The sequence below is a fragment of the Canis aureus genome, chromosome 35 (genome assembly GCF_053574225.1).
Source record: "Canis aureus isolate CA01 chromosome 35, VMU_Caureus_v.1.0, whole genome shotgun sequence".
Lineage (NCBI taxonomy): Eukaryota > Metazoa > Chordata > Mammalia > Carnivora > Canidae > Canis > Canis aureus.
Window position 1 is genome coordinate 7,233,956 of NC_135645.1, and position 15,505 is coordinate 7,249,460.

The 15,505-nt window shown below is 37.7% G+C and overlaps 2 protein-coding genes across 4 annotated transcripts in view; one reads left to right on the forward strand and one right to left on the reverse strand.

Annotated features, from left to right (window-relative positions):
* GTF2E1 (general transcription factor IIE subunit 1) overlaps positions 1-15,505 on the reverse strand; it is a 102,309-nt gene that overhangs the window by 65,586 nt on the left and 21,218 nt on the right. The window lies entirely within an intron of this gene.
* RABL3 (RAB, member of RAS oncogene family like 3) overlaps positions 1-15,505 on the forward strand; it is a 39,830-nt gene that overhangs the window by 9,394 nt on the left and 14,931 nt on the right. For all 3 annotated transcript variants that reach the window (XM_077884606.1, XM_077884603.1, XM_077884605.1), the window contains exon 3: positions 10,830-10,959. In XM_077884606.1, coding sequence (XP_077740732.1) covers positions 10,830-10,959 — 130 coding nt within the window. The remainder of the gene's footprint in view (positions 1-10,829; positions 10,960-15,505) is intronic.

Sequence of the window (15,505 nt, forward strand, 5' to 3'; positions counted from 1 at the left end):
CAGATGGACCTAAAGGGTATTATGCTAAGCAAAATAAGTTGGTCAGAGAAAGAGAGATCCCATATGACTTTACTCATATGTGAAATTTAAGAAACAAAAAAGATGGGACGCCTGTGTGGCTCAGCGGTTAAGCAAGCACCTGCCTTCAGCCCAGGGTGTGATCCTGGCGTCCTGGGATCAAGTCCCACATCAGGCTCCCTGCATGGAGCCTGCTTCCCTCTCTGCCTATGTCTCTGCCTCTCTGTGTGTGTGTGTCTCTCATGAATAAATAAATAAAAATCTTTAAAAAAAAATGAAAAATGAACATAGAGGAAGCAAAGGAAAATAAAGCATGAAAAAGAGGAAGGCAAACAATAAGAGGCACTGAACTCTAGGAAACAGGTTGCTGGAGGGGAAATGGGTAGGGGGACGAGATAATTGGGTGATGGGCATTAAGGAGAGTACTTGATGTATGAGCAATGAGGGTTATATTCAACTGACGGATCACTAAATTCTACCCTGGCAACTAATAATATAGTATATGTTAAGTAAATTGAGTTTAAATAAAGAATTTTTAAAAAATTAAACTTCTACTTTCTGGTCAGTGACCACTCAAGAGTGACCTTAGACTAATCAGTCTCTGAACTTTAGTATATCTTCTACAGAATAGAAGTAAATAGTACCTGCTTTAGCTAGCCTACAGGTTTGTGGGTGGTGTTTACTGTGACTAATTTTACCAGAATGAGTGTGGTACTAATTAACTCCTATAAAGCCAGGCTGCCTGAATTGCATTGTCAATGAATGAGGCATGGAGGTGAAAGTTACTTTGCTTTTATTACTCTTCACTGTATCTTGGGCTGGTTGGTCTGTCTTCCATCTTTGAGAAGAATGCATTTCTTGAATGACAACATAAGTAAAAGGATTTTAAAATGATAATCTTAAGTAAAGTTGTCATAGACGTAAATTGTTTTGACTATTGTCATAATAAAGGGAACAGTTCTTTCCTCTAGCAAAAATGATTAAATATGATAAAACCATTACCGAAATAGCTTGGAAGAACACTTTCTCCTGTAGCAGCTTTACATTGCAGTTCCAGCTTCTGTGTTATTGAAAGCTGAAGGAGGGTATCTCCAGAATCCTTGTAGATCCATGAATACACCCTCTTCAAAAACTGTTTGAAACAATTTTCCCTTTTAGCTCATTTCACATCTAACAGCCAACTAAGAATAGAGATGATAAAAGTGATAATGTAATTGTTTAATTTCAAGTACTGGGGGAAACTAATGAGCTTAATGTATGCACTCAGTAATTACTAACATTTTGGATTTAGTATGCAGTAGAGAGGTGTTCATACTGAATTGAAGGAAAAAGAAAAGTTTTGTTTTGCAGTATTTTTCATTCATTACTGTCTTCTAATTTTGTTGCCCCAAGTCTAATGTGACTAATATAAATGCATGACTACTCCTACTTATGAAAACAAGACTTACAGAATTTAATCTTTTCACAAATTATAAAAAAGGAAATTGACTTGTCATTTCTAGTTCACTTTAATGGGATTTTTAACTCTAATTTACACATTGCACACAATCAATATTTATTGACTTCCTCTTTGGGCAGCATAATAATGTGCAAGCACTGGGGAGAAATTTAAAAAGCAAAGACAATCTCTATCCTTGCAAAAAATGTGAAGTAGGATCTAGTAGGTGAGATAAGGTTTATATATGTGAATGATTTTAGAAATGATAATAATAATAATGGAAGATGGCTAATATTTTCTAGTGCTTACTTTGCCTAGGCACCCATTTACATACTAATTCTTGTAATTCCCATAACAACCCTTCGAGGGAGGTATTATTAGTGCCCCTATTTGATACCTGAAGCAGTGGAGGCACAGAGGTGTTAAATGTCTTGTTTAAGGTCACATTGCTAGTAAATGATGGGATTGGGATTCAAATCCAGGCAACCTGGTTCAAGAGCCTATGCTCTTGAGTACTACTCTGTCCTGCTTCTTGTTCCAGAAGAGTATTAAGAAAAAACTATTCTACTGCTATTAAATACAGTAACCGCTAGACTAATGTGGCAATTTACATTTAAAATAACTGAAGTGAAAAATTTAGTTCCTAAGTTGAACTAACCACATTTAAACTGCCCAACAATCACAGTTTGCCATACTGGACACTTCTATCATTATGGAATGTTCTGTGACAGCACTGATAGAGAATATAAGTGTTACAGCAGTTCAAGAGAAAAAGTGAGGTGTTTATAAAGAATGGAAAATTATATTGGGTGTTAACGACTCAATGGACTATTTCTTCAAGAACAGGAATATACAGAATCAGCAAAGGGGAAATAAAGGATAATAAATTCAGTTCTGGACATGATGAAGCTATCGAACTGACACTGTCCAGAAGGCATTCAGAGATGAGGTAGAGAAGCTCAAGAGAGAATTCTTTTTTTTTTTTTTTTAAAGATTTTATTTTTTTTTTAATTATGATAGTCACAGAGAGAGAGAGAGAGGTAGAGACACAGGCAGATGGAGAAGCAGGCTCCATGCACCGGGAGCCCGACGTGGGATTCGATCCCGGGTCTCCAGGATCGCGCCCTGGGCCAAAGACAGGTGCCAAACCACTGCGCCACCCAGGGATCCCTCAAGAGAGAATTCTGAGTTGGAATCATCTGCATGGAAATAATCCCAGACCATGAGAGTTGATGAATTTTTCCAAAAAGCAAATTTAGAAAGAGGAGAGCTGAGGGAAAACCTTGGGGTAGATTTGGAGAGTTGCAGATGAGAAGAGGGGTCAGAGAAAGATTGATCAATGAGGTAAGAGGATAACCAAGATGATGAACTACCACAAGAGCAAAGGGAGATGAGAATTTCATGAAGGAGAGATTGATTTTTGATATGAAATACTGTAGATGTATAAGGATTGAGAGAGAGAAAAAAATGATGGTGATGAAGTCATTGCTGACCTTTGAAAGTGCAATGGAATGTTAGTGGCAGACACCAAATGATGCAGGTAGGCGGAGAGGAAATAGAGACAAGTTTTAATCAATCTTGCACAGTTTAGAGGTTAGATAAAAGGAGTGAATGGGTACAGAATACAAGGGAAAAGTTGCTTTTTTGGTAATAGGCGACATGAGCTTGGCTAGAGCAGCATAAGATTACTGGAAAGGAAGAGACCGTTAGCAGTAACCCTTCTATTCATTCATTTGTTCATTTAGTACATATATTGCATACCTCCTGGGTATCAGACACTGCAAGGAATTGGAAGTATAGCAGCAAATTAGAAAAGTGCGATTCCCACTCCCCTAGTATATTCTCCTAGTTGCTCTTTTTATCCTTCGCCCTTTTCTCCCAACTCTCTCCTAAAACCTCTTGCCTTCTGTCTCTCTTTAGTAACTTTGCAGGCATACATAGTAAACCACATTATTAGAGAGCATTTACAGCATCCAGTGTTTTTAATGTGCATCATTTTCTTTACTAAATTTCTTTCTGCTTTTTATTTTGGGGAGGGGTACAGTATATTGATGGTATGTGACAACGTAGGGCTTCCCAGGCCTCTCCTCTTCTTTAGAGGGTCTGGAATGGAAACTGTGTAGAAGTCAGGAGATTCTCAGTGTGTTGGTGGATGAGTTGGGGCAAAGACTCTCCAGCAGCTGAGGGCCTCTCTCTTCATGCTGGGGCTAGTGGTCCAGGGAGCTCTTACTCATTGCAGGACATGTGGACCATAAGGTCTACTACCCCATTGGCATGGTGGCCAAATTCATTTTCATACCAGGAAGTAAGCTTGCCAAAGTGGTCACTGAGGGCAGTGCCAGCCTCAGCATCGATGATGGAAGAGTGGATGTCACTGTTAAAGTCACAGGAGACAGCAATCCTCAGTGCAGCCCAAGATGCTCCTTGCTTCACCACCTACTTGATGTTATTGTATTTGACAGCTTTTTCCAGGTGGCAGGTCAGATCCATGACTGACACGTTGAGGGTGGGGACATGGGAGGCCATGCCACTGAGCTTCTCATCTCAGGGAAAACCTTGCCTATTAGACTGGCGGTGCCAGTAGAAGTAAGGATGATGGCCCTTGGCCGTCATGTCACAGCTTCTTAGAAGAGCTGTCCATCATCTTCTAGGTAGCAATGATGGCATGGACTGTGGTCATGAGTCCCTCCATGATGCCAGAGTTGTCATGGATGATCTTGGCCAGAGGAGCCAAGCAGTTGGTGGTTCAGAGGCATTGCTGACAAACTTGAGGGAGTTGTCATATGTCTCTTGGTTCATGACCATTACAAAGTTGGGGGCATCAGCAGAAAGGGCAGAGATGATGACCCTCTTGGCCCTACCCTTCAAGTGAGCCACAGACTTCTCCATGGTAGTGAAGACCCAGTGGATGCCACGACATACTCAGCACCAGTATCATCCCATTTAATGTTGGTGGGATCTCACCCCTTGAAGATGAAAATAGGCTTCCTATTGATACAAATTTCCCTTTCTCAGCCTTGACTGTGCTGTTGAATTTGCCATGAGTGGAATCATACTGAAACCTGTAGACCAAAATGTAGTTGAAGTCAATGAAGGGGTCACTGATGATGACAGTTATCCACTTTGCCAAAGTTAAAAGCAGCCCTGGTGACCAGGTGCCCAATATGGCCAAATCTGCTTACTCCAGTTTTCACCATTGTATCTCAGGGTCCTGGTTGTCACTGCACCAGAAGGGGTAGCTGTCTGTCAATTGGGTAAGAGCAGAGAGCCTCTTTCTGCTTTTTAAAAGTTACAAATAATAAGTAAACTCTTCAAATGAGGCAAAACCTTTTGTACTCAGTCTTGATTTAGTTTCCAATAAAAAATCACAAGGTGAGTAAATGAGAAGTACCAAAGTAACAGCAGCATTGAGAAGTATGGTTCCTTTTCCCACTTAATGATCAGCACATACTTTTGCTACCTATTGAGAAAATCCTTCCTTGTATAGCTGTCAATCTGTAATGACTTTAAGTATATCAGATCCTTGATGACCTGATTTAAATATAAAACATATTTCTTATAATTTGCCGTAATTGTCCCATCATGTTGGGCTGTTAGCATAGCATCAGCTTACCACTTACTATGTCCAAAGTAATACTTGTTGTAATGTCAAGCTTTCCCTTTGATCATTCACCCATATAAAAGATATAATATCATAGCTACAAGCTATAAGCTACTGGTTGAAAGTTCTTAGACTCATTCCATTTGAAATAAGTAAAGCTAAATATTGATTGAGCAAATTGGAAAGGAAGAAGGGCACCTTCTCTTGTAACTCTGCAAGGAGACATGAAAAGAATTGATTAGGGAAGATATTTTGTGGTAGAGAAGAATATAGTTGAGGAGGTCAGTGTGGCTTGGGAGTATACGTAGCCTAAGGGAGCTGCTAACAGACTTAGTACATTGCAAGACTAAGAGAGCATGCTACCTGGTGTATTACATGGTGGCTATTCTTAAAAGAGTCACTAAAATATTTTAGGGGAGGCAAAATTAGACATTTGAAATAATTTTAGAGAAAAAAGGTGATGTACTGCATTGGTTGCCAAACTTAATTATGTTACAGAATCACCTAGGGAGCTTTCTTTAAAAATACAGATTTTTGAGTTTCACCCCAGAAGCTTCAGGAGTGGTCTAAGAATCTGTAATTTTTTATTTATTAAATCAAAAATGCAACTTGAGTCTGTATTTTTTAACAACTTTCTATTGGTTCTGTTTTCATTTGTTCTCAGAACTGTACTTGAGAAGCACTGGAATTCAGTAAAAGAATAAGCTTAATGTAATAAAACCTTGGAAGATGAAATATCCTGAATTTACTCACTGATTTAAGCAAACATATATAAGCATCTAATATGTGCTAGGTATTATGCTCTTTTCTAGGTCTACCAATACGAATAATGCGCAGCCCCTTGCCTTATGCTTACAATCTAGTAGAATATACATCAGCAGATAAATAAAACAATATGGTTAGCGAAATAATAGATGGATCTTAACGTCTTATCAGGGTGCGATGGGAGCAAATAGTAGTACCTAACTGGCTCTGGTTGGTTTGGGGCAGGGAAGGGAGGCAGAATCAAGAAGGCTTCACTAAAGTGACTAAGGTTTTCAATAGCAGATAACTGACTCCTTATTAATCGTCTCAGTGGCTTTGCTTAGAAATCATTATAAGATATAAATTTCCCTCCTTTCTCAAACAAAACTCCTATAGTTTAACTTTTTTATTGATGACTTGGCATGATCACATCTTATCTTAATCAGTTATTTTGCCATATAACAAAATAGTGATACCTTTATCATAGTATACAGGAGAAACTTTCATTGTCCACAAGGGTCCCAACTGCTATGACTTTGCTATTCTCATTTTTCTGTCCTATCCTCTTTGTCGTCAGTCTAATAATTGTCTTCTCTTGTCAGTATGGCTGTCTGTAGAGTATCTTACTTAAATTTTTCCTTAGACAAAAGTATTTGGACAAAAAAAACTGTGAGTAAGTAAAAAGTGTGAAGTATTCTGTTAAGTATAATATGTGAATTTTAGTACATTTTCTGATATCTATTTTAACTTATCTGCTATCTTTTTGTTAATTCAAAGACACTAAATACATGATGCAACTTCATTGTATAGATAGGTAAAGAAACTGAGGGTCAAAGATAATGGTGATCAAGAATTTAGTTTAGGTCTCCCGATAACCAAAGTAGTTCTATTTTATAAAATTCAGCAGTTCTTAACTAGGGGTTATAGCAGAATCATTTGGAGAATGGTTCAAGTTACAGATGCCCAGAACTAAACCCAAAGGTCCTAATTTAGTAAGTCTGGCTTATATATTTCTTTTTGTTCTCTAAGGATTTTTTTTGTCTCTCTCTTTTTCATCTTTACTGAGGTATAATAAATAAAATTGTAAGATATTTAAAGCGTATATCATGACTATTTATTTATTTTAAAAGATTTTATTTATTCATGAGAGACACAGAGAGAGAAAGAGGCAGAGACACAGGCAGAGGGAGAAGCAGGCTCCATGCAGGGAGCCCACTGTAGGACTCCATCCCGGGTCTCCAGGATCACGCCCTGGGCCGAAGGCAGGCGCTAAACCACTGAGCCACCCAGGCTGCCCTATCATGACAATTTAATATAAATTGTGAAAAGATTCCTCTTATCCAAATAATTAACAAATCCATCACTTCACATTTATTTATTTATTCAGTGGGAACATTTAAGTTCTACTTTCTTAGTATATTTCAAATACACAATACAAAGTTATCAATTATGGTTAGAATGTTATGAATTAGATCCTAAGATTATTCATCTTATAACTGAGACCTTTTTACCAACCTTTACCATCCCCAACTTCTGGCACTTTTCTACTCTGCTTCCATGAGTTTGACTTTTTATTTAGATTCCACATGTAAGTGGTACTATGCACTATTTATCTTTGTCTGGCTTTTTTCACTTCGCATAATTCGCTCAGGGGTCATCCATGTGTTTGCAAACAGCAGGATCCTTTTCACATGGCTGAACAACATTCGTGTGTGTGTGTGTGTGTGTTTACAGCACATCTTTATCATTCATTCATAGACTGACTGGCACTTAAGTTGTTTCCATATCTTGGCTATTGTGCAATGAACAGGAGAGTGTAGATAGCTCTTCAGTATCCTGTTTTCATTTCTTTTGGATAAATCCCCAGAAGTGCAATTGCTGGATTGTGTGGTAGTTTTATTTTTAATTTTTTGAGGAACCTCCATATTGTTTTCCATAGTGGCTGTACCAATTCATATTCCTGCCAGCAGTGTGCAGAGTTTTTTTTTTCCTCCACATCCTTGCCAGCACTTATCTCTTGTCTTTTTTTTATGAGAGCCATTCTAACAAGTGTGGGGTGATACCTCATAGTAGTTTTGATTTGCATTTCCCTGATTAGTGATGTTGAGCACTTTTTCATGTACTTGTTGGCCATTTGTATGTCTTTTTTTCAAAAAAAAAAAAAAATTTCTATTCGGTTCCTATGCTCATTTTCAAGTCAAATTGCTTTGGTTTTTGCTATTTAGTCATGTGAGTTCTTACATACTGGGATATTAACCCCCATCAGATATATAATTTACAAATATTTTCTCCCATTCCATAGATTGTCTTTTCATTTTGTTGATAATTTCCTTTGCTGTGTAGAAGCTCTTTCATTTGATGTAGTCCCACTTGCTTATCTTTGCTTTTGTTGGCATGTATATTTAAAAAAAAAAAATTCTTGGGATATCTAGGTTGCTCAGTTGGTTAAGCATCTCCCTTTGGCCTGGGTCCTGATCGGGGTCCTGGGATTAAGTCCCACATTGGGCTCCCTGCTCTGCAAGGAAGTCTGTTTCTCCCTCTCCCTCTACCCCTGCTCATATGTTCTCTGTCACTCACTCACTCTCTCAAATAAATAAATAAAATCTTAAAAATTCTTGAAAGATTCTGATTTATACCTCTCAACCACCATGCTGTAATCTGGCTCTTGGATATATTCTAATAGATATGATTGCCATATATCAGAATCTGTTTCTGAATAGTTACGTAGTACAGTCAATAAATGTCTATAGAATCTAGACTACAAGAAAAAGAGAGATTTGAGTTTGAATTAAAAACTGTTGCTGAAGCGTTTTGAGCAGAAGAGGATATGATCTAACTTGCATTTTAAAAGGATCACTCTAGTTACTGTATGGAAAATAAATGGAGTGGGGGGGTGTGAAAGGGGGAGAAGTAAGCAGGCAAGGCTGCAGGGGATCATTCAGGATATGATTACATTAATTCAGGCAAAGAGATGAATAGAGGCTTTGATCTGGATGTTAATAATGGAAATGGTGAGAAATGAACCAATTTTGGATATATTCGTAAGGCAAAAACAGCAAGATTTGCTGACAAATCGGATATGTCATATGAAAGGAGTTGAGGATCACTCATAAGTGTTTGGCCCTTTAAGTAACTAGGATAGAATTGCCTTTTACTGGGAGAATAGGCTAAAAGAGAAGATCAGGAAATTATTTTTAAATTGTAGTCTGGTGGATATGGTAGCCTAAAGTTCAAGGGACTAGTTGATGGATTATAAATTATAAATTCGAAATTCATCCTAATAATGAATGACATTTAAAATCATAAGATTAGGGATCCCTGGGTGGCGCAGTGGTTTGGCGCCTGCCTTTGGCCCAGGGCGCGATCCTGGAGACCCAGGATCGAATCCCACATCGGGCTCCCGGTGCATGGAGCCTGCTTCTCCCTCTGCCTGTGTCTCTGCCTCTCTCTCTCTCTGTAACTATCATAAATAAATAAAAATTTAAAAAAAAAATAAAATAAAATAAAATCATAAGATTAGATGAAGTTGTCAAGAGAGCCAGTATTAATAGAGAAGAAAAGAGATCCAAGAACTAAATGTTGGGACACTCCAACAATTAGAGGTCAAGAGAGGCAAAGACCACTGAAATGGAGACTGAAAAGGATTAGCCAGTGAAATGGAAAGAAAACCAGAAGAGTGTGATAACCTGGAAGCTAAGTGAAAAAAGTGCTATAAGGCAGAGGTGTATTTAGTTGTATCAGATGGGAGAGTAAGATGAAAACTACTCATTGATCATTGGATTTAGCAATGTGGAAGCCATTAGTGATCTTGATAAGGAATATTTCAGTGGATGATTGGGGCACAAGTATAATAGGAATGAGATCAAAAGAGAATGTAAGGAAAAGAATTACAGGCTGTCGAGAATAAACAACTCTCTGGGAGGCTTTTGCTGTAAAAAGGAATAGAGAAGTGGTGTGGTAGCTGAAAGAGGACATGAGTTCAAGAGAAGGTTATTTTAAGATGGGAAAAATTATGGTATGTTTGTATGCTGATGGGAATTGGGGGCGGGGAGGGTTGATGTAAAAAGGAAGAATTGATAGAGCTTCACCTTTGATAAGAAAGGGGAGATAGGATCTCATGCATAAGAAGGGACTTTGGCCATGGGGATACAGAGAGCTTATCTGTAATGACTGGGAGGGAAAGCAGATTATATGGACACAGATGCAGGGTGGTGGATAGACATATGAAAAGCAGGATGTAGAAATTCTTTTCTGATTGCTTCTGTCTCCAAATGCAAGGTTCTTAGCTGTTATCTTAGTTTTTATCCTTCTTAAGGGTAGGGAAGAAATTAGAAATTTGAAAAAGAAGAGAAAATATGAAGTGGTTATCTAGGAGAGGAAAAGAGGAAATGGCCTACGAAAGTGATTAAAGTTCAGCTCCAAAGGTAGACTTGAATTTAAAATTAATCCAGGCAGGGGCACCTGGATGGCTCAGTGCTTTGAGTGTCTGCCTTTGGCTCAGGTCATGATCTTTGGGTCCTGGGATCAAGTCCTTCTACTTCGGCCTATGTCTCTGCCTTTTTCTCTGTGTCTCCAATGAATAAATAAATAAAATCTTTAAGAAAATAAAATTAATCTAGTCAGCTTGAATGTGATTTTTTTTTGTGAGCTTCTCATCCAGTTAGCTGGCTTACAGACATGGAATTGGGGAAAAAGGTAGATATAGTCAAGATTGGAATTTTGTCTGATGAATACAATGTGAAAGAGGGGCAAAGGAGTGACTAAATTGATGAATCACGGAATTTATACTTAGGAAGGAAGTGAGAATTTGGAAGTGGAAGGGGAGCTGTAAACAGTGGTAGGATTATTATGAGAGCTAGAGTATTGAAGGAAGGAAGCTTCAAAGACAGGAGGCGATCAGAGTCAAGTGGTATGGGAATGATGAAAAAGTCATGCAGATATGGAATGTCCAGTGTTCTAAACTAGCATGAGGGTGCTACCAGTGCTCTTAGTGGCTATAATAATTATTTTGATGGATTAATTTGTCAGGTTCATGACTACAAAGAAGGAACCCCAGAAGAGAAGACCTACTATATAGAATTATGGGATGTTGGAGGCTCTGTGGGCAGTGCCAGCAGTGTGAAGAGCACAAGAGCAGTGTTCTACAACTCTGTAAATGGTAAAACATTTTTATTTCTAACATATATTAATGACCTAGGAGTATAAATAATCTGACATAGAATGCTGTGGGTTCCTAGATAGGTCTTATTTTAAGAAAGATCTGATACACTCCCAACTCTTAATTTATATCTGCATATCACATTTGAATTCCTGTTTGTAGATTCTAACCATGTAACTCAGAACATTATTTCCTTTGTTTGTATTGATATCATTGTCGTAAACTAAATAAATAATATTTTATTTTGGGTACTTGACCTAAAATTTAGAACTTTCTTGGGGTGCCTGGTGGCTCAGTGGTTGAACTTTGGCTGAGGACGTGATCCTGGGGTCCTGGGATTGAGTCCTGCATCAGGCTTCCCGCAGGGAGCCTGCTTCTCTCTCTGCCTATGTCTCTGCCTTTCTCTCTGTGTCTCCCATGAATAAATAAATAAAATCTTAAAAAAAAAAAAAAAAAAAAAAAAAAACAGAACTTTCTAAACACTGTCCCCTGGGAGTGCCATGTTTCCAGTCAATGGAGTAGGTCCAGTAGAACCATTAGGAGTCCCATAGTCTAAGCCAATGTCACAGAAATATAGGGATTTCTTTCATCTAGTCCTTGGAAGGAATCCTATGTAATTATAAAGAGCTGCCTAAGAGTGTGTTTAAGGATGCAGATAGTCAAATACGTGGCACACTCTTCGAGATGGAGGTATATAATGGAGGACATAATTGGAATTCATAAGGTACCTATTGTGTCAAGGGACTAAACCATTGGCTATGGTTTACCTATGGAGGGTTTTTTTTGTCTTCTGCCCCCTTTTTAATTCATTTTTTAAAATTAATTAATTTATTTATTTATCCATTCATTCATTCATTCATTTATTCATTTTTAAAAGCTTTTTTTACTGTGAAATATGATTTCAACTTGTCCCTGATTGATGTCCAAGATTTTACACATCACCCTTTTCCTTCTGGTAGATGCTTAGCTCTTAGTTGCACCTCATTTATACTGCTTAGATCATACTATCAGGTAAACATTGTAATTGGTATCTTCTTTATTCCTTATATTCCTCTTTCCATATCTTATCTTCCCATATCATATTGTGTTGTGGATACAAAAAGTAGAGAAGGTACTTGCCATTGGATACATACTATAAAATACAGGATGAGTTATATTAGTTCAGACCTGTCTCCCACTTAGCTCAGAACTCTATCTGAAAGTGTCACAATCTATTTGAAGAAACAAGACATTCATAAATGAAACAAAACACGGTTATAAGATGTTGACACAAATATATGACATTGTCATGCAAGAAAGTACATGATGAACGGCATATATTAATAGAATGTATATAAGTGAGAAAAATAGGTAAGACTGGTATAGTGTTAGGTGACTTCTTAGAGAATAGGAGAGAAAGAAATAAAGCCTGGCTTTGATCTAAAATCAAGTGATAAACTTGGATTATATCAGCCAAATGACTTCTCAAAGTTGATATCAATCTGGTCTGACAAAGAGAAGTTTGGATATATAACACTTCTGCCATTTAGATCTTTTTGAGAAAGAGTTAAGATTAAAAATTAAAAAGTTAAATTTAAAAACTATAAATAAATTATTATAAAGTTAAAGACCATTTAAATCCTAGAAACTTTATGGAGTTCTGAGTTGCATATTCATTAAGTACTGAAGAAGAAAGCCATATAAATCCATATTTATCTTTTTTTATCCCTACTATTCATTAGTGATTTGTCTCTTCCTTGAATATTATTGAAATAATTGCATTTACCCTATGTTAATTTTACAGATAAGACTGAGAGGTATTCCTATTTAAAGTTTAAATAGAAATTCCTGTTAAGAAAGACCCAGTTTTTATGTTCTTTTATCCTAACTCTGGAACATTTCCCTTGGTAGAAGCACTAAAGGTTCCTTACTCTATCTCTCATCCTTAGTTTCCTAAGAAACAGAGCATAAGGATCAGTCCATTTAAATGTGCAGTCTTTATTCTTAGCACTAACATTCTTCTCTCAATATCCTACCTTCCTCCCACTGTGATAAGACTACTCTGGCAATCCCTATAGGAGGAAACCTGTCAAGTATCTCTACCTCTTTCTAAGGTCGGAACATATTCTGATCAACTATCACACTGACTTCTTTCCTTTGAGCCCCACTATGGCCCCCCTAGCCCACAGTCTACAGACGAAGAACTCTCAGCCCAAATGAAAGTGGGACAATAAGCGAAAAGGGAGATCCTTAAGAGAGATCCCTCAAGAGACAGAACATAAAGACTCCTAACTCTGGGAAACGAACTAGGGGTGGTGGAAGGGGAGGAGGGCGGGGGTGGGGGTGAGTGGGTGACGGGCACTGAGGGGGACACTTGACGGGATGAGCACTGGGTGTTATTCTGTATGTTGGTAAATTGAACACCAATAAAAATTATGTTATTAAAAAATAAAAGAAAAAGAAAAAAAAAAAAGAAAAAAAAAAGAGATCCCTCAAAGAATAGACTCCTCCCTAATAGCTCAGCTAGGCCTTTGTAATCCTTTCACCTCTTAACCAAAAGTTTCACCCATAGTTTTTTGATATTTTTATCTGGGAAGTAAGGGAGAGGAGAAAATATCTACCACAACTTTGCCTTAAAATGACTTAATTCTGCTTTCCCCCAATCTTTTACTGTCTGTTACCTGAGTTCAAATTTTGGCTCCCTCACTTACCATGTGACTTCAGGCAAGTTACTCAACCTCTGAGCCTTAGTTTTTACATCTGTAAAAAAGATGATTCTCATAAGACTATCAAATTAGATAACACATGTAAGGCACCACATGTAGCACATAAGTGCTGAATAGATGTTAACTATATTCTTTAATGGCAGTTCTTTATTCCTTTTTTAAATCTGTCTTGTGTCTTGTGTCCTTAATGCCTGATAGAAGCCCTTATTAGGGAGTGCAGTAGATTATGGGGCAAGTGTCAGATCTCTATTTCTCTGTTTCTCCCAGATGCCAGGGGGAACAGATTTACCTGAGCTAGCTAGAACAAGACAACTGTAACTTGCACAAATATCTGTAAAAGCCAGAGGAGCCAAATAATTTTAATTCTTCTGCCCTTCTTTTTCAAATTGACATATCTCCCATCTTGAAGAAAGAAGAATCATCAGTTTCACGTCCTCTCTTCACGGTAGAATCTAGGTAACATAGGAAAGGGCTAGAGGTTTGAAAATCTAAAGTCTTAAAAAAAAAAAAAAAAAAAAAAAAAAGAAAATCTAAAGTCTTTTGACCACAAGAGCATACTCTAAATTCCACTAGGGCATTCAAACTTTTCTTCTTTTGTCTATAATATTGTAATCATTACCTGCTTTGCTGTTCTGTCTGCTATCATATCTGATTCAATTTAATTGTATTTCTGAACATCATTTTGTTATTTTGCTCAGTCTCTGAAAAATCTATTTTCTACTACTCACACTTCTTGAATATCTTTTCCTACCCTCTTCTAGTGACATATATCTTTTGCTCTATTAACTAAGGTATCGAGCTTTTATAGCTAGCCATTAATTCATTTTTTTTTTTTTTTTTTTTTTTTTTTTTTTATTGGTGTTCAATTTACTAACATACAGAATAACACCCAGTGCCCGTCACCCATTCACTCCCACCCCCCGCCCTCCTCCCCTTCTACCACCCCTAGTTCGTTTCCCACAGTTAGCAGTCTTTATGTTCTGTCTCCCTTTCTGATATTTCCCACAAATTTCTTCTCCCTTCCCTTATTTTCCCTTTCACTATTATTTATATTCCCCAAATGAATGAGAACATATAATGTTTGTCCTTCTCCGACTGACTTACTTCACTCAGCATAATACCCTCCAGTTCCATCCACGTTGAAGCAAATGGTGGGTATTTGTCATTTCTAATAGCTGAGTAATATTCCATTGTATACATAAACCACATCTTCTTTATCCATTCATCTTTCGTTGGACACCGAGGCTCCTTCCACAGTTTGGCTATCGAGGCCATTGCTGCTAGAAACATCGGGGTGCAGGTGTCCCAGCGTTTCATTGCATTTGTATCTTTGGGGTAAATCCCCAACAGTGCAATTGCTGGGTCGTAGGGCAGGTATATTTTTAACTGTTTGAGGAACCTCCACACAGTTTTCCACAGTGGCTGCACCAGTTCACATTCCCACCAACAGTGTAAGAGGGTTCCCTTTTCTCCACATCCTCTCCAACATTTGTTGTTTCCTGCCTTGTTAATTTTTCCCATTCTCACTGGTGTGAGGTGGTATCTCATTGTGGTTTTGATTTGTATTTCCCTGATGGCAAGTGATGCAGAGCATTTTCTCATGTGCATGTTGGCCATGTCTATGTCTTCTTCTGTGAGATTTCTGTTCATGTCTTTTGCCCATTTCATGATTGGATTGTTTGTTTCTTTGGTGTTGAGTTTAATAAGTTCTTTATAGATCTTGGAAACTAGCCCTTTATCTGATATGTCATTTGCAAATATCTTCTCCCATTCTGTAGGTTGTCTTTGAGTTTTGTTGACTGTATCCTTTGCTGTGCAAAAGCTTCTTATCTTGATGAAGT